Raw genomic sequence first — 22598 nt, 5'->3', positions numbered from 1 at the left:
CCATCTAGGGCTCAGTGTTTGCCAGTGTCTGAGTTCTGGGCTGTCTCTGTTGGCTACTCAGGTACAGGAATGCTCATTTTCCCCCTGCTCCCTCTGTCCTTTCTGTCCTCCCTTATTTCTTCCCTTCATTCAACAGATCCTTGTTGATTGCACGAATGTCTCAGTTTCCCTGAATTTGTGCAAAAATCTATTAATTTATTCTTTCAATGAATATTTGTTAAATGAATGAGTGAGTGGATGTTTGAATGAATGAATTTAGCACCCTGAACTGGGAGTAAGCTCATCTCTTGAGTCCCCTCTCTCCAACAGCAGGTTGGCTCACCATCCCAGGGAGCCTGCATTTTACTGGAGAGGGTACCTATGGTGACCCTCTGCCCCATCTCCAGTGCTCTTGAGTGGAAGCCCCTCCCCAGTCCTGCCCTGGCCCCTACTCGCTCCTGTCTCACCTTTCTCTCTTCTCCACGAAGGGCCCCTGCTCTAGACAAATAGCATCACTCCTTCTCTTGTGCCTTTGAGCCTCTCCTTCCCACCGTCTAGAATGCAGGCTGCTCTATGGGCCCCTGACAAAATTCTCTCTCCTTTCAAGGCCCAGCATTTTCAGTGTAGCTTTTCCTGATCCCTACAACTGAAAGTGATTTTTTTTTCCTGCCTGCATCTCTCATACACCTTTCCTGGATTTACCCCATTCCATCATTCATGATCACTTATGCTTGTCTTATCCACTGCTGAAGCTCTTGGAGAGTTACAACTACACTTCATACACGTTTACACTCCCAACATTGTGCCTCACACAATGTCCTATGAATAATAGTTGCTCTAATATTTTTATTGAATGAATACTTCATATTCACTTTTCCTTGTAGACTAAATTTTGAGCTGTTGTCATGACGATTATCTCATGACATTAGTCTTTTCTTTGTTCATTTATTCCTTCATCTATTTATTTATCTAATTATCCTAATACAGTCAAGCAGTGCACTAGGCATCAGAATAGAAAGATCAAGAGGGCGCCGGGTGCAGTGGCTCATGCCTGTAATCCCAGCACTCTGGGATGCCAAGGCGTGCAGATCACTTGAGCCCAGGAGTTTGAGGCCAACTTGGGCAATATGACAAAACTCTGTCTCTACAGAAAATACAGAAGTTAGCTGGGAGTGGTGGCTCATGCCTGTAGTCCCAGCCAATGGGGAGGCTGAGGTGGGAGAATCCCTTGAGTCCAGGAGCCAGAGGTTGCAGTGAGCCAAGATCACACCACTGCACTCCAGCCTGAGGCAACAGAGCCAGATCCTGCCTCAAAAATAAAATAGAATAAAAGATTAAAAAGGGATGTTCTGATGCAGACAGATGGACACATATAAAAAAGAGCTGTGTCTGGCACTGGAATGCACCCTCACACTCTCATTAGAGCTGTGGCCTCTTTGTAAAGACAGAGACCAGTTTGGTTTGCAGAAGAATGGGTGACGTAACCTCTTAAACATAACTCATAGGAAGATTTCCCAAAAAGTTTCTTTCAGCGAACACTTGGTACATCGTGGCATCTCTCATAAACCCTTCTCAGTTTAGCTCCGTCATCTTCACAATCATGTGAGAAGAAATCAGGAGGGTGGATTTTGAGATGTTTGTCCTCGAGTCTTATCCAGGTCATTCATGGCCTTTGACCTGCTCCTATAAACAGCTCTTGCCAGTGAGCATTTGCAAGTCCCCTCTGGGCCAAGGATTCCCCAATCACTAGTCCTAGAAACACTGCTCAGAGTCTCTGCCAGCCTCCCTAGCATCAGAGGCCCAGGTCAACACCAAGGCGTTACAAATACAGGGAAGGTAAAGGATGCAAAAGTAAACATTTGCTGGATGCTGGAGAGGCGAAACATGCTTGGCGTCTGGGTACACACAAGGGTACAACAAAGAAGCCAAACCAGGATGATGGGTGTGAGAGAAGTATCCTCCCTTCCGTTCTTTTTTTTTTTTTTGAGACAGAGTTTTGCTTTTGTCGCCCAGGCTGGAGTGCAATGGTTGTGACCTCGGCTCACTGTAACCTCCGCCTCCCAGATTCAAGTGATTCTCCTGCTTCAGCCTCTTGAGTAGCTGGGATTACAGGTGTGCATCACCACGCCCAGCTAATTCTTTGTATTTTTAGTAGAGACGGGGTTTCACCATGTTGGCCAGGCTGGTCTCAAGCTCCTGACCTCAGGTGATCCGCCCACCTCAGCCACACAAAGTACTGGGATTACAGGCATGAGCCACCATGCCCGGCTCCTCACTTCAGTTCTGTTGGAGCCCCCATCCACAAAGCAATGAGAAATGCTGAAAGCAGACAGAATGTAGGCGCTCTGGTGACATAGTTCTCCTCATTGATTGGATGGAGTTCCACTGAACATTTGGCCTGTTCCCTAAGGGCCAAGTGACAGCTCAGCAGATGGAGGGGAAAAGACACTCTTAGCTGTGGGAACAGGATGCACAGAGGTTCAGCTGTCTGAAAGGGCAGAGCATTTTCTGTGATCTTGCATCCTGGGAGCTGGCATAACTGAGACTAGAAAGACTGAATGGGAATAGGTTGTGATGTTCTTGCTATGCAAGATCAAGGTCTTTGGATTTTAACGTGATTCTTTCCAGGAATTTGGCTCTGCCCTCGACGAGCCTCACCCCAAAGCTGCTCTTTGGTAACTTACACCATTCCCCCACACCACCATTCCTTGCCTCCTAGGACTTCAGGTTCTCTTTTCTGCCTCACAGCTCTAGGACTCCAGAGTATCAACTGGCAGACGGCCTTCAACCGACAAGCGCATCACACACACAAGTTCTCTAGCCGGGAGCTCATCTTGCGGAGAGGCCAAAACTTCCAGGTCTTAATGCTCATGAACAAAGGCCTTGGCTCTAACGAAAGACTGGAGTTCATTGTCTCCACAGGTACCTGCGCATTCCCCTCCCTGCCCAAACACACACATACCTGAGTAGCCCTTGTGCATTCAAGGAGTGATGGGGACCATAGTGGGACCACTGGCATTGGGCTCTAGCCTTACTCTGTCAATGATTCAATGTGGCCTTGGGCAAGTTGCTGTCCATCTCTGAGCCTGACTGAGAGTCACCATCCTCAAATCAAGAGGGATCTGGCCTGTATGTTCATTCCAGTTACTTCCAGTGGCAGAATATGGTGCTTCATTGGCTCATGTCCCCCAGACGGGGGTTGTATTGGAACCTGGTCTCTCCACAGTCTGACCAGTGCTTGTTGGTTTTTCTCAACCTCTGTCTTCTTTGACAGGGCCTTACCCCTCCGAGTCGGCCATGACGAAGGCTGTGTTTCCACTCTCCAATGGCAGTAGCGGTGGCTGGAGTGCGGTGCTTCAGGCCATCAATGGCAATACTCTGACTATTAGCATCTCCAGTCCTGCCAGCGCACCCATAGGACAGTACACAATGGCCCTCCAGATCTCCTCCCAGGGCGGCGTCTCCTCTGTGAAACTTGGGACGTTCATACTGCTTTTTAACCCCTGGCTGAACGGTAGGTGTCTAACCACCCACACTCTCAGCCCTGGCCTAAGCTAGAAAAGAGAAAGGGGATGGGGGAAATGATCTTCACAGGCTCAAGTTTGATTAGGGAAAGTCCATGGGCTGTGGAAAGGGTGCAGAAGCTAGAAATGAGGAGCTCTGACACTTCAGCAGCGTCTGAGTCTGGGCAGTCCCTCTCTCTCTCCAAGTCCTCACCATTAAATGGACATCCTGCTGTTTCTTCTGGGAATATTGTCGAGATCACATTGAGCTTTTACAAACTGCATAGCATGATTCATTTTAAGGGACAATACCACAGTATAATTCCACAGCTTGGAGATAGCTTCCTGCCAGAAAGAGCAGGTGTCTCATCCCCAGGGTCTCATTTTCAGACCCTCAAGTCATCCTAGCTTCTCTTTCCAGCTCATAGTTCCCACAATTGGAGTTGGAAGAATTTCAACCCAAGGGTCAGGGGAGGGCTAAAGGTGGGGCTTGCTCTGACCCCCAGGCCAGTTCAGGAGTTGGAGAAGAGGAGGAATGATCCCTACAGTCCTCCTAGGATTCTAGTCCCTGGTGTCTGCTTTTTGTATCAAACAGCGGATAGCGTCTTTATGGGTAACCATGCTGAGAGAGAAGAGTATGTTCAGGAAGATGCCGGCATCATCTATGTGGGAAGCACAAATCGAATTAGCATGATTGGCTGGAACTTTGGACAGGTAAAAGGGTCATAAGGAGGCTGAGGGTAATGTCCCTTTTACCCAAGAAGCTCAGCAGCTTGCCCCACAGATCAATGGGAAGTCCCACATCTGTCCATCTGCCTGCCCTTCTATTTGTTCATGCATTCAGAAGACTTTCATTGGCCACCTATTATGTGTCAGACCCTGGGATCCACACTAAGGATATAGGAGATGAATAAGACAGATCATCTTTGAAGGGGTCGCAATCTAGTGGGCAAGACAGAACATACACATAACTCAATTGATGCAATGAAGTAGTATTGGTGCCAGGATGCACACATAGATATAAGGCCCCCTAGAGACACTGGGGACAGTGATGTAGCTTCTGTTTTTCATTCCATGTAAAAATGTGATGAAACTTCCTTAGTGTGCCCACTCAGCCTTTCCAAGCCACACCCTCTTGGTCCTTTATTACAGTGATGCCCATTTGAGTCTACAGAGTTCTCAGATTTGGTCAGTTTAGAAAACTTCAGGTATGCCCTCCACTTTTTATTTTGTCCACCAGACAAAGGCATTAGAATAAAGCACCTTGGGCGGGGTGCCTTGGATATCAGAAGGATGTGTGCTTGGACCATCTACAGACCCTGTCTGTAGTCAACTGGAGCAAGTTGGCTATCTCCTTTATTGTGAGGAAGGAAAAAAGAGAAGGATAGTGAATAGAGTGCACCTAGGAGTGGAACAGAGGCTTTTTTTTTTTTTTTTTTTTTTTTTTTTTTTGATGGCATGGTCAGGGAGGGCCTCACTTAGAAAGGAGCCTTTCATCAGGAACCTGAAGGAGATGAGGGCACCAGACAGAGATCCTGGGAAAGAGCATCAGGCAGAAGGAAAAGCAAATGCAAAGACCTAAGTCAAGAGGAGCTCAGCCTTCTCAGTTTGAGAAGCAATGACTTCAATTAAGTCTTATTTTGTGAAAATCGCTTCAAATACATATACGTAACAAGAGATTTTATTTTTATAACTTAAAATAAAATTCTCCAGGAGTCTCAATAACGCGTTCAAGATTGTAGGCAGGCCAGGTGCGGTGACTCACGCCTATAATCCCAGCACTTTGGGAGATTGAGGCGGGTGGATCACCTGAGGTCAGGAGTTCAAGACCAGCCTGTCCAAAATGGCGAAACCCTGTCTCTACTAAAAATACAAAAATTAGCTGGGTGTGGTGGTGTGGGCCTGCAATCCCAGCTACTTGGGAGACTGAGGCAGGAAAATCACTCGAACCCAGGAGGAACCCAGGAGGTGGAGGTCACAATGAGCCAAGATCGCGCCACTACATTCCAGCCTGGGTGACAGAGCAAGACTCCGTCTCAAAAAAAAAAAAAAAAAAAAAAGGATGGGAGTCAGAGACAGAAGAAAACTCTGAGATGAGTTTGGCCTGATTATACAGATGGAGAAATCAAGGCCAGACAGGCTAAACGGCTTGCTCCTGAGGTTTGTGGCAGCCAGGGCGTCGGCTAGACCAGGCCACCTCCCATGCATTCACTTTAGGAGAGTTTGCACAAGGTCTTATGCTTTTTTCTTTTTTATAATTTTTTAATTTATTATCCTTTCCTCTCTTTTTTGGTTTTTTGTTTCAAACGCTGTCTTTGAGGAAATACACAGGGTCTTGTGTGTAGTGAGTGCTCTGGATGAGTTTGCGGGGTTGAGGGCTGGGCATGGTGGCTGTCCTCAGTAGCTCTCAGTTCCAGAGGCCACAGAGTCAAAGGATCTGACAGTTCCTGTGGTTCTCACCAGTGTAGTTCCCTTCTTGAGCCAACTCTCCTTGTCATTTATTTCATTGTAATGTATGGTCTCATTCTGAACAGTTTGAAGAAGACATTCTGAGCATCTGCCTCTCAATCTTGGATAGGAGTCTGAATTTCCGCCGTGACCCTGCTACTGATGTGGCCCGCAGAAATGACCCCAAATATGTTGGCCGGGTGCTGAGTGCCATGGTGAGTAACAGGAAAATGATCACAACTAGTTGTCATCATATATTGAACACCACCTGTGGGCTAGGCACGCACACTCTTTATATATGTCATCTCATTAAAGCCTCACCAATTACAGCTGGTGGTTAGAATCATACACATTTTACCAACTTGGAGCACAAGGCCCCTCTAAGTTACAGGGCTTGCCTGAGGCACACAGTGAGTATGCGGCAGAGGCAGAGCCAGGGGTCCAGCCAGCTTCAAAGTCCTTTCCACCACATCATGAAGCCTTTCTCAGAGGAAAAGGGAACTTGCTCTTTGGGTGCCTGCCAAAGATGGGAGAATGCAAATCTAGGGCTCTGCTCCATCATTGGGCCTCCTGGGAAAGGAAGCGAGACCCCTATTGAGCTGGAGGTGGTGACCTCCTTTGCCTAACTCATCTCTTCGGCAGCCCAGAGCACAGCCCAGAGTGTCAGATGGTAGGCTGCCTCATTCATGATCTAGATGGGGAAACAAGCTTGGAGAGCTGAAGTGGCTTGTTCAAACCACACAGCATGCGAGTCAGACCAGAACAAGGCCTTCATGGAAAAGGCCTGTGCCCCTACAACACACACACACACACACACTCACACACTCACAATCTCTCTCTCTCTCTCACACTCACACACACACAAGCTAGATCCCCTAGGAGGCATCTATGGCTCTGCGCTCATTGCATAGAGAATGTCTCCATCCAGTCTGGGCGTGGTGGCTCACGCCTCTAATCCCGGTGCTTTGGGAGATGGAGGTGGGAAGATGGCTTGAGCCCAGGAATTTGCTGCCAGCCTGGGTAACACAGTGAGATCTCATCTCTACAGAAATTAAACAAAACAAAACAAAACAAAAACAAACCTAGCCAGGCATAGGCAGACACAGTGGCTCACACCTGTAATCCCAGCACTTTGACAGGTGGATGACTTGAGCCCAGGAGTTCAAGACTAGCCTGGACAACATGGCAAACCCTGTCTCTACAAAAAAAAAAAAAAAAAAAAAATTAGCAGGACATGGTTGCATGTGCCTGTAGTCCCAGCTACTTGGGAGGCTGAGGTGGAAGGATCACTTGAGCCCAGGAGGTAGAGATTGTGGTGAGCCAAGATCATGCCACTGTGTTCCAGTCTGGGTGACAGAGTAAGACCCTATCTCAAACAAACAAAAATTAACCAAGCATGGTGGCACATACCTGTAGTCCAGCTACTCAGGAGGCTGAGGCAGGAGGACTACTTGAACCCAGGAGCTTGAGGTTACAGTCAGCTATGATGGCACCACTGCACTCAGGCCTGGGTTATAGAGTAAGACCCTGTTTCCAAAAATATTCGTCCAAAATATCTAAACCTAGATCAACCTGCTCAAAAGTTGTAAGTTAAAAAGCAAAAAGTCATGATCAGGCGCAGTGGTTCACACCTGTAATCCCAGGACTTTGGGAGGCTGAGGCAGGGAATCACTCGAGCCCAGGAGTTTGAGACCAGCCTGGGCAACATAGTGAGACCTCATCTACACACACACACAAGGAGCCAGGCATTGTGGCACATGCCTGTAGTCCCAGCTACTCGGGAGACTGAGCTGGGAGGATTGCATGAGTCCATTGGTCGCAGGCTGCAGTGAGCTATGATTGCACTACTGTACTCCAGCCTGGGTGACAGAGTAAGAACCTGTCTCCAAAAAAAAAAGGTGAAAAGTCAAAGTGAATTCTTTACTTTAACCCTCTTAAACTAAGTAATTGCCCAGAAATTCTGTAACCTTTATTTATTTATTTCTATGGTTCATGGTTTAGGCATTTCTTGAGCTCTTGACTTTTGAGTTGGATATGTTCATGCTAATGAGCTAGTTACTTGGTTAGAAATGTGAACAACTTCTCAGCTGCATAATAAATATGTGGAGTGCCTCTGAGAGGGCTTCTGGAAAGAGCTGACTCTTAGACTGAGCCTGGCAGGAAAGGAGTAAGGTGGCCCGGGGAACTCAGAGGCTCTAAGGAGATGAACGAGGACCTGAGTAGCTGAGGGAGGGTATGGAGAGGAAGTGAGCCTGGAGCAGAATCTTGAAACCAAATGGCCTGGAAGAGGTTTGATTAAAGCCCTGGTGACTTAGAAAGCTGAGCCTCTTTGTCCTAGGAGAGAGTGGGTGAGGCCAGAGGCTCCTGCAGCCACTGACTCACTCGCACCCCAGGGCCAAACCACTTTATCGTGGAGCCAGTTTCCTCAGCTGCACCTCCCAGATGCTCCGTTCAGACCTCCCAGCTGGGCTGGGCCATGAACTAATTATGGCCTGTGCAGAGCTTTGAAATGCTCAGCTTTCAGCCAGAGATGACCATGCTGATAGCCACTTTGGAGGCTGGGGCACCAGTGACTCAGGAGATGGGGAAGGACTGCACAACCTTCTGTCTTGAAGGAGGCTCTGTCTTGCCTGACTCTGCCATGACAGCCCAGGCCCTCCTGGAAGGGGTGCAGAACTCACCACTGCACTGAGGGGTGGCAAGGCTGGCCACGGCCTGTTCTGGGCAGGGATCCTTTTGTGTCCAGACTGTCCATTCTCATAGGCCTTGCCCCTTACAGGCACTCCAAGGAGAGGGAGTAAGACACACAGGCTGGAGGAGCCCTCGGAGATCCTGGTCCAGCCTCTCATTGCACAGTTTAGATAAACGACAGCCAAAGTTTCATAAACCCTGACCCTTGACTACAGAAGACACCTCCGAGCGCCTTTGTCTTAACTTTCCCTTGAAAATTCTCTTCCCTATTGGAAGGTGAAGAACTAAGGCCTGGAGAGGTGAACAGACCTTTGTGCAATCATCAAGTTGGCAAGTGGCAAAGTGGGGCTTGTAACCTCGCTGTCTCCTTTTCTCTTTTAACTTTTATTGTGGAAAAGTTCAGACCTATATAAAAGTAGAGAGAAAAGCATAATGAACTCCTGTGTATGCATCTCAAGCTTCAACAATTACCCCTTCAAGGCTGGTGTCATTTCATCTCTGACCCTCTCTTTCACACATGATTTGATAAATCTTAGACATTACACATTTGTCATCATTTCACCTGTAAATATTTCCAGGTGTGTCCCTAAAAGACAATGGAGCTCAGGTCTCTTGATTTCTAGTCCAGTGATCTTTTCAGGCTGCCTCTTGGTTGTGTCACTTAGATAAGAACCTTGCCTTAAATTGAATAAATGAACGAGTAAACTAACAAACGAACAAATAGCTGAATGAATGAAAGAAAAGGAATACTCTATCTTTATTCTTTCCAAGAAGAAGTTAGTTGCTGAAATTCTAAAGTGACTTTCTGGCAGGGGTGCGGTGGCTCACGCCTATGATCCCAGCACTTTGGGAGCCGACATAGGCGGATCACTTGAGATCAGCCTGACCAACATGGTGAAACCCCATCTCTACCAAAAATACAAAACCTAGCCGGGCATGGTGGCATGCATAATACCAGTTACTCAGGAGGCTGAGCCAGGAGAATTGCTTGAACCTGGGAGGCGAAGCTTGCAGTGAGCCAAGATCACGCCACTGCACTCCAGCCTGGGTGACAGAGAGAGACTCCGTATCAGAAAATAATAAATAAATAAATAAATACAGTGATCTTTTTGTAAGACCATACACCAAAAAAGAGTTTCAAACCATGGACTCCCAGGCAGACAGATAACAGTGGTAGCCTGTGAATTCTTTCCTACCAGAAGTCCTCTGCAAGCTGGATTTGTGCCCTGCCTTGCCACAGGCAAGCTGTGCTGTCTGTTTCCCATGTCAGGCTGCCACACAGGAATGACGTGTGGATCAAGGACAATCAAACATGGCCTGTTTGGGAAAGCACCTCTAAACTCGTAAACCACTCCATACCCCTAGGGGTTAAATGTTACAATGATCATCCCCAAGTCACCTAGAAAGACAAAGAAAAGTTCAATCATGGTCCTTGGCTTCCTTCCTCATCTCCCCACCTTGTCCTCTGAATTCTGCATGTCAGTCTCCCTAGGAAAGGCATTAGTGCTGACTCATTTTGGGGGGTGGTTTCTGCCCAGATCAATAGCAATGATGACAACGGTGTGCTTGCTGGGAATTGGAGCGGCACTTACACGGGTGGTCGTGACCCAAGGAACTGGAACGGCAGCGTGGAGATCCTCAAGGACTGGAAAAAATCTGGCTTCAGCCCAGTCCGATATGGCCAGTGCTGGGTCTTTGCTGGGACCCTCAACACAGGTACCTTGGGTGTGGTGTGCCTTCGCTGGGTCAGTGGGTGGCAGTGGGCTATGCCAAGGTACCGTCTCCACCACCTGAGTTCTCATGCCCACCCTGACTTGCAGCGCTGCGGTCTTTGGGGATTCCTTCCCGGGTGATCACCAACTTCAGCTCAGCTCATGACACAGACCGAAATCTCAGTGTGGATGTGTACTACGACCGCATGGGAAACCCCCTGGACAAGGGTAGTGATAGTGTATGGTAAGTATCTCACCCTTTGCCTGAACCTCGAGCACCACATTTGAGTGGCTTCTCGCTCTCACCATCCTCCTGAGACCCAGGTCCAGACAGGAGTTGCAAGGCAAGTAACATGTCATCACAGCGTGTAGAATGGAAATGCTGGCAACGCTGATTACACACTTAGCAGCACCCAAGACACCTCTTCTCGGTGCTCTGCGGTCTGCTAGTCTGGTCTGTCTTGCCGCCGTCAGACGAAGGGTCTGATCCCAGTGAAAGACAGGGCTCCTAAATTCACTCTGAATTTATGGGATCCATTGGACCTTATACTACTTTGGAAGAGAAAAATCCATATGACTTGTAAACTTTCTTTTTTTTCTTTTTTTTTTTTTTTTTTGAGATGGAGTCTTGCTCTGTCACCCAGGTTGGACTACAGTGGCGTGATCTCGGCTCACTGCAACCTCCGCTTCCCGGGTTCACGCCATTCTCCTGCCTCAGTCTCCCAAGTAGCAGGGACTACAGGTGCCCACCACCACGCCTGGCTAATTTTTTTGTATTTTGAGTAGAGACAGGGTTAAACTTTCTTAAAGAGAATAAGAAGAGCAACACATCTTCTCTTAGCATATATATATATCTCGGCTCACTGCAACCTCATGTTCTCAGGTTCAAGTGATTCTCCTGCCTCAGCCTCCCAAGTAGCTGAGATTACAGGCATGCACCACCATGCCCAGCTAATTTTTGTATTTTAGTAGAGACGGGGTTTCACCATGTTGGTCAGGTTGGTCTTGAACTCCTGACCTCAGGCCATACACCCGCCTCAGCTTTCCAAAGTGCTGGGATTACGTGCGTGAGCCACTGCACCCGGCCAAAATGTTGTATATATATTTGGGCATTTATATTCTTAACCATAAATATGCCATGTGCACACTATCAATACACACACACACACACGTAATTTAATGATAGATGCCACAGGAAGTAGATTATATGAAATGTGTAGACTTATATCTGTAACTGCATAGAGCACCAGATAGATAGATGTTATATAGATAAAAATAGATATTGTTACAACTGTTTAAGGTTACATCATATACTAAGTTATTACTGGATGGCAATTGGCAATGATGTTTATATCTGTATATACACATAGATATCTATGTGTCTATATAAAGTACCCATCTATCTATTCTTTTAATCCATTTCAAAGGCTACACACACACATAGTTGCTCACATGCATGTATATGTCTAGATAATCGTATGACAGATGTCATCTTATTTTCAGATGTTCAATTTTAAGGTAGTCTGCATAAAATATTTGTATTACTTATCATTACCAGAATAAATATATCTAACTTATCTGAAATGTGCTTAATGTAACTAAGGGTATAAAATGAAAGGAAAATAGCTAATAATGGAAAACACTGTTAAAACAAATAAATAACAACTCCATGCCAACAACCGAATTGAGTAATAAAAGCATCCTTTCCCTTCTGAAAGAGAGTGAGGCTTATGTAACTCATCCCAGGGTCAATGGATTCCGGGGTTTTACTGGGGGAGAGAAAGCTTATTTAAGGAGTTTCTTTCTTGATCTGCACATATGCAACTTTCTCTCTAATGATATCGCTTACTTGTGGCCAGATTTTGTTTTCCCTGGGCTTTTCTTTGTTCTTGTGTCCAAAATCCCATCACAACCAGCTCTGATCGTTGGGGCTATGCCATTCCTAACTTTAGTTTCTTCTACAAAAGGAGATGGTTGGTCAGACAAGTTGGAGGTCCCCTCAGCATATCCTTTCTGTGATTATCCTGTACACTAGGAACTGCAGGGACATGGAAAGCTTAAGTCTCAGTTCCTCCACTGAAAGCATTTATGGTGCTGTTAGGAGACAAGGGGTGGGGAAGCCACTAGTAGAGGCTAATTAGCAACACAGCATGGTGTGTGATGCCCAGACAAGTGATTAAGACAAGGATACTGGCAACTTGGAGGAAATCCTCAAGGAAGGTGTCCTGGAAGCGGGAAAGTGAGGCTTTTAAGCTAAATTTAGAATTAGAACCCAAGTCTCCTGGTTAGTGATTCACACTGCCCCCCACATCAGCTTAACATCACCTTTGGGACAAGTAGGAGCTGATGGAGACATTCCAGGGTGGCTCCCTGGTAACTTCTGTGGCCTATGGGAGGGGGCCAGATGCAGAAGCTCTGACTGTTCCTGAGGATCTTGTCACTCCTCCCTTCCTCTCCCCTTTTCTGAACCTTCTCAGAAAGCCAAGGGAGCTGATAGTTACTCCCTACACCATTCCCTACAGCTGATGGTTGAGGGAGCCAGCCCTGGAGGGCATGAGGACAGGGAGTCCCAAGCACTAGCTCCAGCCCTACTACCAAATTGCTGTGAGGCTTGTGCAAGGCAATTTATCCTTCTGGTGCCAAGTTTCTTCATATGTGAAATATAAGGGTCAGCCTAGGACTAGATGATTTCTTAAGTCCTTTGCCAGCTTAAACTTTTAAATTCTCTGGAGCTTCAGCCCATTCCACTTTCTATAAGAGAGCTAGCCCTCCCAACCAAGGGGGCCCTACTGTTCCTTCCCTGTTAAATCCCATGCAGGGGAGAGCTAAACCAAGAGCCAGCTTCTGCCTGGAGTGAAATTACTAAGCTGTTATTATAAGGGCAACTGGAGTTTGGACAGAAAACCTCTGATATGAATCTTTGTATGTTACCAAAAAGTCTTGAAAGCTTTGGAACCGTGCCCAGATTTGCCTAAAGTAATAGAATGTGAGAATCAGGGGAGGTTAAGCATAGAAGTGCTTAGTAATAGTAACAGCAGCAAATAATAATTTGTTGAGCAATTGTTGTGTGCCAGGTACTGTTCTAAGTGCTTACATTTCATCTTCACAAATGACGTAGGCATTGTTATTTTCATCCCCAATTTATTTTTTATGGATGAGAAAACAAAGGCCCTGAGAGAAGTAACCTGTCTAAGATTAAACACTTGGAGACATGTAGACACTCTTAAGCGCATAACATTATGTAAGTTCCTTGCCTTTGCTACACCTCAATTTCCCACTTGTAAAACAAAGGGCCAGATCAGGGGACCTCAGTAACATTTTCTAGGCCTTTCTTTTAATCAGATTCACAGCAGCCAGTGGGGTGAATTTTTTTCTAAACCACTTTGCTCATACCAATGGTCTGGCTTAAGAGGCACACAGCTCCGGAGTATTCACTGTCTTCCGAGTCAGGACACTTTTCGGGGGAGCTGAGTTTGGGATGCTTCTTTGAGATGTCCTCCTTCGGGGCCACTGCAAAGGAGGTCTCTGAAGCCTATTCAGCCACCGAGCAGCAGCCGAATGATTTAGAACAATCTAGTCAAATTATCTTGACTTTTCTGACTTGTTTTCTTCATTCATTTGACATGATCCCCCAATTTCTAGAGTCACAGATCTGACTCTACCTGTAGACTTTGCAGAACTCTGAGGTAGAAGGCACCTAGAGACTGCCCAGCCCTGCCAGGGAGGTGGAGTCAGGCAGTGCCTCCAGCTGTCAGCACCCACACCTCAGCCAAGCCCCGGCTCCTCGTGCAATCTCTCCACGGCCTCTGCCTCTGAATACCTGCTTCCACTAGTCCTGAACTCGCTCCTAGGCCCTTAGTGAGGAAGCGACAGAGAGTGGTTTCAGCCCAGAAACAATTCAATTCAGCAAACGTGATTCCGTGCACACCTGCACTGGACTCTGGGCACCAAGAGGAACAAGATGTGCTGGAGGAGGGTTTTCGTTTATTTGTTTTGTTTTATAACGGGGCCTTAGAGACTGAATAGAGGAGTTTACAGCTGCATTAAAAGCTTGGCAAGTATGGAGTTGCAATGAAATCAATGAATTACTTGCAAGATTCGAGACAGCACAGAGGTAAGGTTGGCACTCTCTCGGCGTGTCAGGAAAGGCATTTTTGGCAGAGGTAGTATCCGAACAAAATTTGTGAGGACAAATGGGAGTTTACCTACAGAAGGGTGGGGTTTGGGGCCACTTTCTAGGCAAAGTCTCCTAACTCTGTGAATTCAAAGGTAAGCATAGCACAGTTGGTGTCTGTAGAGCAGTGGTTTATAAATGTCAAAGACTGCATCAGAATTAATATGGGTGGGGAAAGATGAAAGCAGCAGAAATCTGCACTTTTTAATAAATGCCTCGGGTAGTTCTGATGCCCACAGCCTGTCCTCTCCTGAGCTCCTGCTCCTGAAACCCTCAGGAAAGGAGTGGAGCCCGAGGTTGAGGGGTGGGAGAGAGTGTGGCGCACAACCAGAAACTCACACAGGAATTTCCACATGGCGCCACTGGGCATCAGAAAGACGCACATCCCAAATATTTCTGTGTAAGTGAAGTGGCTGACTTTTGCCTGAGGGAGGAACCAGGATGTAGTTGTTTTCTGATCTGCCTTAAATTCCTGCCTTGCAAGCAAGTATTAAAATACAGCTACTTATCACTTTTTCTTTTTTTTTAACCAACCTGCCCTTCCCCTCAGTTGCTCTGCCAGGAGCAAACTGAGTGTGAAACTTGGTGTCCTCACTCACTTTCTCATCCCTCCCTTGCCCCTTTCACCCACCTAGGACCATTTCCCACACTTCTTCCCTTGCCTTCTCCTTGGTGAGTTCTAACTGACCATGAAGGCCTGTCCAAAAAGACTTCCTGGGTCCTGGAGATCATTTTTATGATGCCCTTTTAAAAATAATTATAGAAAAATTCAAAATACATAAAGAAATAAAAATCATTTATGATCTTATTCACATATCTTCAACACTTGGTAGTTTTCCATTCATCTTTTCTCTATGAGTTATTGTTATTTATAGAACTGGGATGATACATTTTACAAGGCATGAGTAGAAGACAGAGCATATAATAGATACATCCCATTTTTTCCCACACCTCGAAACCAACCACTTCACCTTTAGTTTTAGTCATGTTTTTTTTTCACTAAACATTATATCATGAACATTCCCCCATGTCATTAAAAAATCTTCAAAAATAAGATCATTTCAAATACATCAAAAATGCATCATATTCTGTTATATGGAATGGAACCGATGTAAAATCAAGTTACATAAAATGGAACCTACCATTAACCTGTTTCCCTTTTTTAAGCCCATCTGCCTGGATTGAAATCCCACTCTGCTTAATTACTCACTGTAAGACCTTCTCAGTCACTTAACTTCTCTGAACCTCAGTTTCCAGAGTTGCTGAATGGGGAATAATAATTATTTCTGTCTTTTAGGGTGTTGTATGTTAATGTATGCAATAACACAGTTAGAACACAACTTTCTGTGTTAACACTGTGTTAGCTATGATTATTCAACTTACATGTATTTTCTAATTATAGAAGTAATGAGTAATTCACATGATAGAAAATAAAAACATTACATTACAGAAATAAGTAACATAAAATTTAGTTTATATGCACTATATACATGATATATACACCAAACTGTTCATGGTGGATATCTAAGAAAATAGAATTATTGGAGACTAACTTTCTCCAATGTTTTATGTATAATTTTTTAACAAATGGATTTATCATACATCTACATATATACATATAGGTGTTTTTTCTTTTTCCTTTTTTATTTCCGTAGATTTTTGGGGAACAGGTGGTATTTGGTTATATAAGTTCTTTAGTGGCGATTTGTGAGATTTTGGTGCACCCATCTCCTGAGCAGTATACACTGAACCCAATTTGTAGTCTTTTATCTCTCACGCCCTTCCCACCTTTTCTCTCTGAGTCCCCAAAGTCCATTGCATCATTCTTATGCCTTTGCATCCTCATAGCTTAGCTTGACTTATGAATGAGAACATATGATGTTTGGTCACACTGATTTTCTTATTTCATGATATCTCTTAGACATCTCTCCATGTAAGTACTAGATTGATTTTGCTTGTTCTTTTTGACAGCCGTTTGATATCCCATTCCATGTCTCTGCCACCATTTGTCTGCCAGTTCCCTTGTTGATGAACTTTTGCTCCAACACTTTTGCTATTACAAACAATGCCTCGGTGGATACCTTTAGATATACATCTATGTGCACTTACATGAGTTTTTCCATGGGAGAAATTCCTAGATGTGGACCTACTGGCTCAGTGAGTATGTAGATTTTTAAAGGTTTTTATACTCGTTGCCAAATTGCTTTCCACAGAGGTCATAGCAATTTAAACTCCCACCAGTGGGGTATGACAGTGCTTGTTTTCCCACCCGGAATGAGCACCACAATGAGTATCACCCTATGCTTTAATCTCTGTCAGTCTAATAGCTGTCATCTATGTATCTCTGTCGTATTATCTCTTTGTCATTTTAATTTTCTTTTAATAGTACTGAGGTTAAAACTATTCTCATATGTTCAGTGGTTATTTGTATTTCTTGTAAAAATTGCCTGCTCATTGCTATTTATGGGCATGCTTTTCTTTTTCTATTTCTTATTTTTTCATCACTTAGTTCAAGGAAAGTATGCTTTCTCTTATCAATTTGTAAGTACATTACAATATTGATACAGTAAATCCCTTGCATGTATGTTGGATATATTTTCTCTGCTTTATTGATTTTTTTCAATCATTTGTCTCACTGCCTTCAAACTGGATAGTTTCTAGTCATCTATCTTCAAATGTATTGACTCTTTCCTCTGTCATCTCTATCCTGCTAATAAGTTTATTTATCATTTAATTTCAGATATTGGTCTTTTTTCCAGTTAAAAATTTTCCATTTGGTTCTTTTTTCCTATTTTCTCTTTCTCAGCCCAAAGTTTATCTCTTTTCATTCGTTATGAGCATATTTTCCTTTATTTCATTGAGCCTAGCTCTAGTAGCTGCTTTAGTCTTTGTCCAACAATTCCAACATCTGGATTATTTTATGGTTGGTCTCTGTGGATTGTCTTTTCCCTTGAGGATAAACCACATTTTCCTGGTTCTTTGCTTGTTGAGTAATTTTGGCTCATACCCCAGATGTTGCATGTGTCTGAATTCTGTTATCTTGTTTTAGCTGCTTATCTTGGGTGACTCAACGTGCAAATTGTTTTCCCTGCAGTAGACAGTGGCTTTGCTCTCAGTTCAGTACTTTTATCTCCGGCTGAACGGCTCGTGGTCTGCCTCATCCATGCATGACTGAGGGTCACCCAGAGGTTTGGGCAGCTTCCTTGACTCTTTCCAGAATTCCCCCCTCATTCTCCAGCAACCCAGGTTGGTCCAGGCTCTGTTCCTGGTTCCTCAGGTCAGAAAGCTGTGGGCTGCCTGTCGAGTTCTTGCTCCATGTACTTTACCCCAACTGTGGCCTTTCCTTGGAGCAAACTCATACAAAGTGCAGCTTCTCCACGTTCTGATTCCTCTCCAAAATCATCATGCTTTGATCATGCTCAGGTGTCTTTTCTAGTTTTTCATTTTTCCCCCACAGTTTCTCATTATATGCAAAAAGATTCATCTGTTTTGAGCTTACCCTTCATACCAAGAACAGAACTACAGGTTTTTTGTTTGTTTACATGTAGTTTCAATATTTTTATGTACTCAAATATATGAGTCTCTTCCTTTATGGCCTCTAAAATGGGTGGTGTGCTTAGAACTGTCTTTTCCACCTTATGAGTATAGAAATTTTTTTTGGTGGGCGTGGTGGTTCACACCTGTAATCCCAGCACTTTGGAAGGCCAAGGCAGGCAGATCATGAGGTCAGGAGCTGGAGACCATCCTGGCTAACATGGTGAAATCCCGTCTCTACTAAAATTACAAAAAATTAGCCAGGCGTGGTGGCGGGCACCTGTAGTCCCAGCTACTCGGGAGGCTGAGGCAGGAGAATGGTGGGAACCCAGGAGGTGGAGCTTGCAGTGAGCCGAGATTGTGCCACCATACTCCAGCCTGGGCGACACAGCGAGACTCTGTCTCAACAAAAAAAAAAAAAAAAAAAAAGAAAGAAAGAAAGAAATTTTTTTCCAGGTTGACTAGAACTTGGATTTATGTCGAACTTATGTTTTCTTCATGTTGAACTGAAAAGTGCCAAGACCAGTGTGACTGTAGTTTCCATGGGAGTGGAGAGGAGAGAAGAGGGCAGAATTGGGGGACGGAATGAGTAAGACCTTGGCTACCTGGTTGTGCCTGGCGTCGGGTGAGTGGTGACTGAGGCTTACAAATTGAGACACAAGACGAAGAACATTTGAGGCCTGGCAGATGTCATTCTTCAGTTCAGATCCCAGCCAAGAGACGGTGTGGCTCTTAGGTAGGCCAGTCACTCCTGCAGCAACCCCATTCATTTTCGGCCCACACCGAGCACAGAAGCATAACCTGCCAGGCACAGGGAGAAAGCTGTGTGGGTTTGTCCCTGGGTGGCTGGCTCCAATCTGGATTCATTCTGCTCCTTAGAAAGGTGCATGCTGGTCAAGGCTTTGACTTTTGAGTTAGGCATACATGGGTCCACATTTTGACCCTACCATTGTTAACTGCTTAACTTCTCTGAGCCCAAGTTTCCCTTTTTATAAAACGGGCATAAAAATGGTACCCATTTCACAGTGCTGTGAGGATTTCCACGAGACGATGCTCACCAGGGCTTAGCATAACAGCTGTCACAGGACAAACTCACTCAATGCACGTTGTCGTGCTGCACTGTCGGGGCGAAGATGTGCTGTCTTGCCACTCATCTGCTGTGTGGTCTTGGGCAAGCGCTGCAGTCTCTGGTTCTATCTGCAGGAATTTCCATGTCTGGAATGAAGGCTGGTTTGTGAGGTCTGACCTGGGTCCCTCGTACGGTGGATGGCAGGTGTTGGATGCTACCCCGCAGGAAAGAAGCCAAGGTAACTTCTCTGGGTGTGGTTCTGAGTCGTGAGCCTCACAGTTATTTACAGCCGTGGACAGCAGCATAGGGAAGTAACTCCAAAGCCCTCTCCCTCTGGAATGCATGATGGGATTAAAACAAAAATAGTTTAAAAATAGATCTCCCCTGCTAATTTTGTTTGGCTCGGGCTGCTATTTAAATGAGTGCCTGCCCTGCACCCACAATGGCCACTGTTGCTGCACAGAGCCTTGGCACAGGCCAGGTGAGCAGGGAGAGCAGTCTTCCTCTGCCAGTAATGATTATCCTGCACCAACTGCAGCAGCCTCTCCTTCCCAGCACAGAAAATTTGTGGTTCCCTGTTGCCCTTGGGGTTTACTCCACGTTCTCCACTGGTCACCACCCACAGCAGCTCCCTCTGGCACACGAAGCTCCCCCTTAGGCAGGCCGCCTCTGCCATCCCCATCCCGGGCCTCTGCTTCCTCCTCTGGCCTCCCTCTGTCTCCTGCCCCATCAGGGGTTGGGTCCCAGGTTCTCCGGGAGCCTTTCTTCTTCCCTTCTCTGACCTGTAGAGCATGCCTTGTCTGTTACCCTCATTTTCAATTGTTTTTTGAAACATTAAAAAGTGATATATGGGATTGGGCGTGGTGGCTCACACCTGTAATCTCAGCATTTTGGGAGGCTAAGGAGGGTGGATCACTTGAGATCAGGAGTTCAGGACCAGCCTGACCAACATGGTGAAACCCCGTCTCTACTAAAAATATAAAATTAGCCAGGCGTGATGGCGCATGCCTGTAATCCCAGCTACTTGGGAGGCTGAGGAGGGGGAATCGCTGCAACTCAGGAAACAGAGGTTGCTGTGAGCCGCGATCACACCATGGCACTCCGGCCTGGGAGACAGAGCAAGACTCCATCTCAAAAAAAATTTTAAAAAAGGTGATTTATGAAGTAATACGTGCATGTAGTTGAAAAAACTTCAAACTATTCTAAAAGGACTAACAATGAAAATTAAGTCTTACCCCACCCCCCAACCCCTAGCTCCTCTACCAGAATCAGTGCATGCTACTAGATTTGGGGGCTTGGAGGAAACCGAGATGTCTGCTAGGCCACTATTTTACGAAAGTGTCATTGTGACCCATTAGTGGTTATAAAATCTAGTTAGTGGGTTGTGGCCATCATTTTAGAAAAGGAAAGTGAAATTGAATGGAATGGAAAGTGGGGAAAAGAACATAAACTATCAAGGCTCATTAGATATAGTTAGACTAAAGACCATTGTCCTGTGAAACTTTTGTTTCTGTATCACATGTGTGCCAAGATGTCAAATGTATTTCTTTCTAGGGGTTGTGGTGAAAAAAGATGAAAGTCACTGACATCTATCTATCTATCTATCTATCTATCTATCTATCTATCTATCTATCTAAGCTTCCTATGCTGAGTGCTAAGAAGAGGGAAGAAATGCTCAGGCTTAGGAACTCAGAGGAACAAGAGGTCCCTGCAGGCTGCGTGTTCAGGGAAGTCTTCTAATAGGAAAGTGATGAGCTTCTAGGTCAGAACGATTTGCAGAGGTAGAAAAGAGGCAGCCACCCTGAGCACGAGACAGCAAGACTTTCCTCTTTAGGAAACAGACCAAGGACAGTGGGTCAGCATGGATTAGGCACCCGGAATGCAGAATTGTGTAGTCTTATGTAGAGGTTGAGTCTGACCAGCAAGAGAATAATAGCCCAGGAGGGTCTCTGCGGAATGCCAAATGAGTGGGACACACACTCAGGGATAAAGGAATTTGGGCAGTGCAGAGGCAGGGCTTTGCAGCAGTCCTGGAAGGCCCTGGGGAATCAGGCACTGGGCAGGCTGTGGCCTTGGCATATATCCAGCTTCTGCATCTTGGCCTCCAGGGGTGTTCCAGTGCGGCCCCGCTTCAGTCATTGGTATTCGAGAGGGTGATGTGAACCTGAACTTCGACATGCCCTTTATCTTCGCGGAGGTGAATGCCGACCGCATCACCTGGCTGTATGATGGCACCACCGGCAGACAGACGAAGAATTCCGTGGATACTCGCACCATTGGCAGGTACATCAGCACCAAGGCAGTGGGAAGTAACGCTCGCATGGACGTCACGGACAAGTACAAGTACCCAGAAGGTAAGAGGGACGCTGGTGGGGCAGTGCTGTGAGGGGTTCTATTGTGGGAGGATGGCTCTGAGGGTGGAGAGGAGAAAAGGCCTCACCCTCCCCCGCACTGGCAGCCAGTTCTGCCTGAATGATAGGATTGTTCCCTAGCACCTAACCCCCACCTCCCAGCACTGTTTCCAGAGGGAACAAAACCATCATGGGCAGCTGCTGTGCCAGTGGAAGTTTGCTGCAGGGCACGGGTGGCTGTCAACCCAACCCAGCCCATCCCCAGCTGTGTCCCTGTCTCAACTGCACAGCTAGGGTGACAGCACCATGACTGAGCATCATAAGGAGAGACAAGGCCCCCATGAAAGGCCCCCAAGGGCTTTGGGAGAGATTTCTCCATCAGTCTGCTCCCCTAGCCTCTGAGAAACTCAGGGAGAAAACCATCTGAACAAAGAAATGGACAAAGAAACCCAGAGACTTGGGCTTGCATTGTGCACATTTGGAGGTCTCCGAAGAGGCCAGATGAGGTGTGACTACATGGTATGAATGCCCGGGCTCCTGAAATCTCAGGCATGCATACATTGCTGGTCCCCCTAAAGTCACCTTGGAAGGCCAGTTGCTGTGAGGCTGCCTCGACTCAATTACATTTGCTTCCCAGAGTTGCTTTTGAAACCAGCAGCGCATCTCTTGGAGGATTCTCAATGATGATAAAAGTTCTGCATTTGAAGACGAAGTTCATTTTTAGAAACAGCCGAAAGTAATTTAGTGCTTGCTCTTGCAGGCCACAGTCACTCCTTAATGGGGTCAACATTTCACTCTTTCTAAAATGCTTTGAAACGGTTCATTCCATTGATCCTCACAGTTGGTTCTGAGGGGTCAAGAAAAGCATTCTCATAAATGTGCACACAGTACCCTCTAAAGTAAGCCCTGAATCTCTAAGTGACTGTTGGCTATTGGTGTTGGCCGAGTTTACAAAAAAGGAAAGCTGAGCGCAGGCGATGGGGTCTGACTTCAAGTCCAAGCGGGTCCCCCCCGGGTGCTGGTATTTGTGAACAATTGGAGGCACAATTTTAGGGTTATGAGATTGGTGGCCTCAATTTGGCCCCAGTCTTCCTCTGCAGGTCATTCCCAAGATTGAGCTCAGATAGACCTTCGCTC

At 45.9% G+C, this 22598-nt stretch overlaps 1 protein-coding gene across 1 annotated transcript in view; it reads left to right on the top strand.

Annotated features, from left to right (window-relative positions):
- Positions 1 to 22598, top strand: part of TGM3 (transglutaminase 3) — a 45416-nt gene that overhangs the window by 11156 nt on the left and 11662 nt on the right. Inside the window, exons 2-9 of the mRNA XM_077951383.1 lie at positions 2728 to 2901; positions 3254 to 3493; positions 4078 to 4196; positions 6017 to 6145; positions 10160 to 10337; positions 10442 to 10577; positions 19245 to 19348; positions 21219 to 21464. Of these exons, the coding sequence (XP_077807509.1) occupies positions 2728 to 2901; positions 3254 to 3493; positions 4078 to 4196; positions 6017 to 6145; positions 10160 to 10337; positions 10442 to 10577; positions 19245 to 19348; positions 21219 to 21464 (1326 nt within the window). The remainder of the gene's footprint in view (positions 1 to 2727; positions 2902 to 3253; positions 3494 to 4077; positions 4197 to 6016; positions 6146 to 10159; positions 10338 to 10441; positions 10578 to 19244; positions 19349 to 21218; positions 21465 to 22598) is intronic.

The sequence above is a fragment of the Macaca mulatta genome, chromosome 10, assembly GCF_049350105.2.
Source record: "Macaca mulatta isolate MMU2019108-1 chromosome 10, T2T-MMU8v2.0, whole genome shotgun sequence".
Lineage (NCBI taxonomy): Eukaryota > Metazoa > Chordata > Mammalia > Primates > Cercopithecidae > Macaca > Macaca mulatta.
Note: the sequence above shows the minus strand (reverse complement) of the source record. Positions and strands in the feature narration are given on the sequence as shown.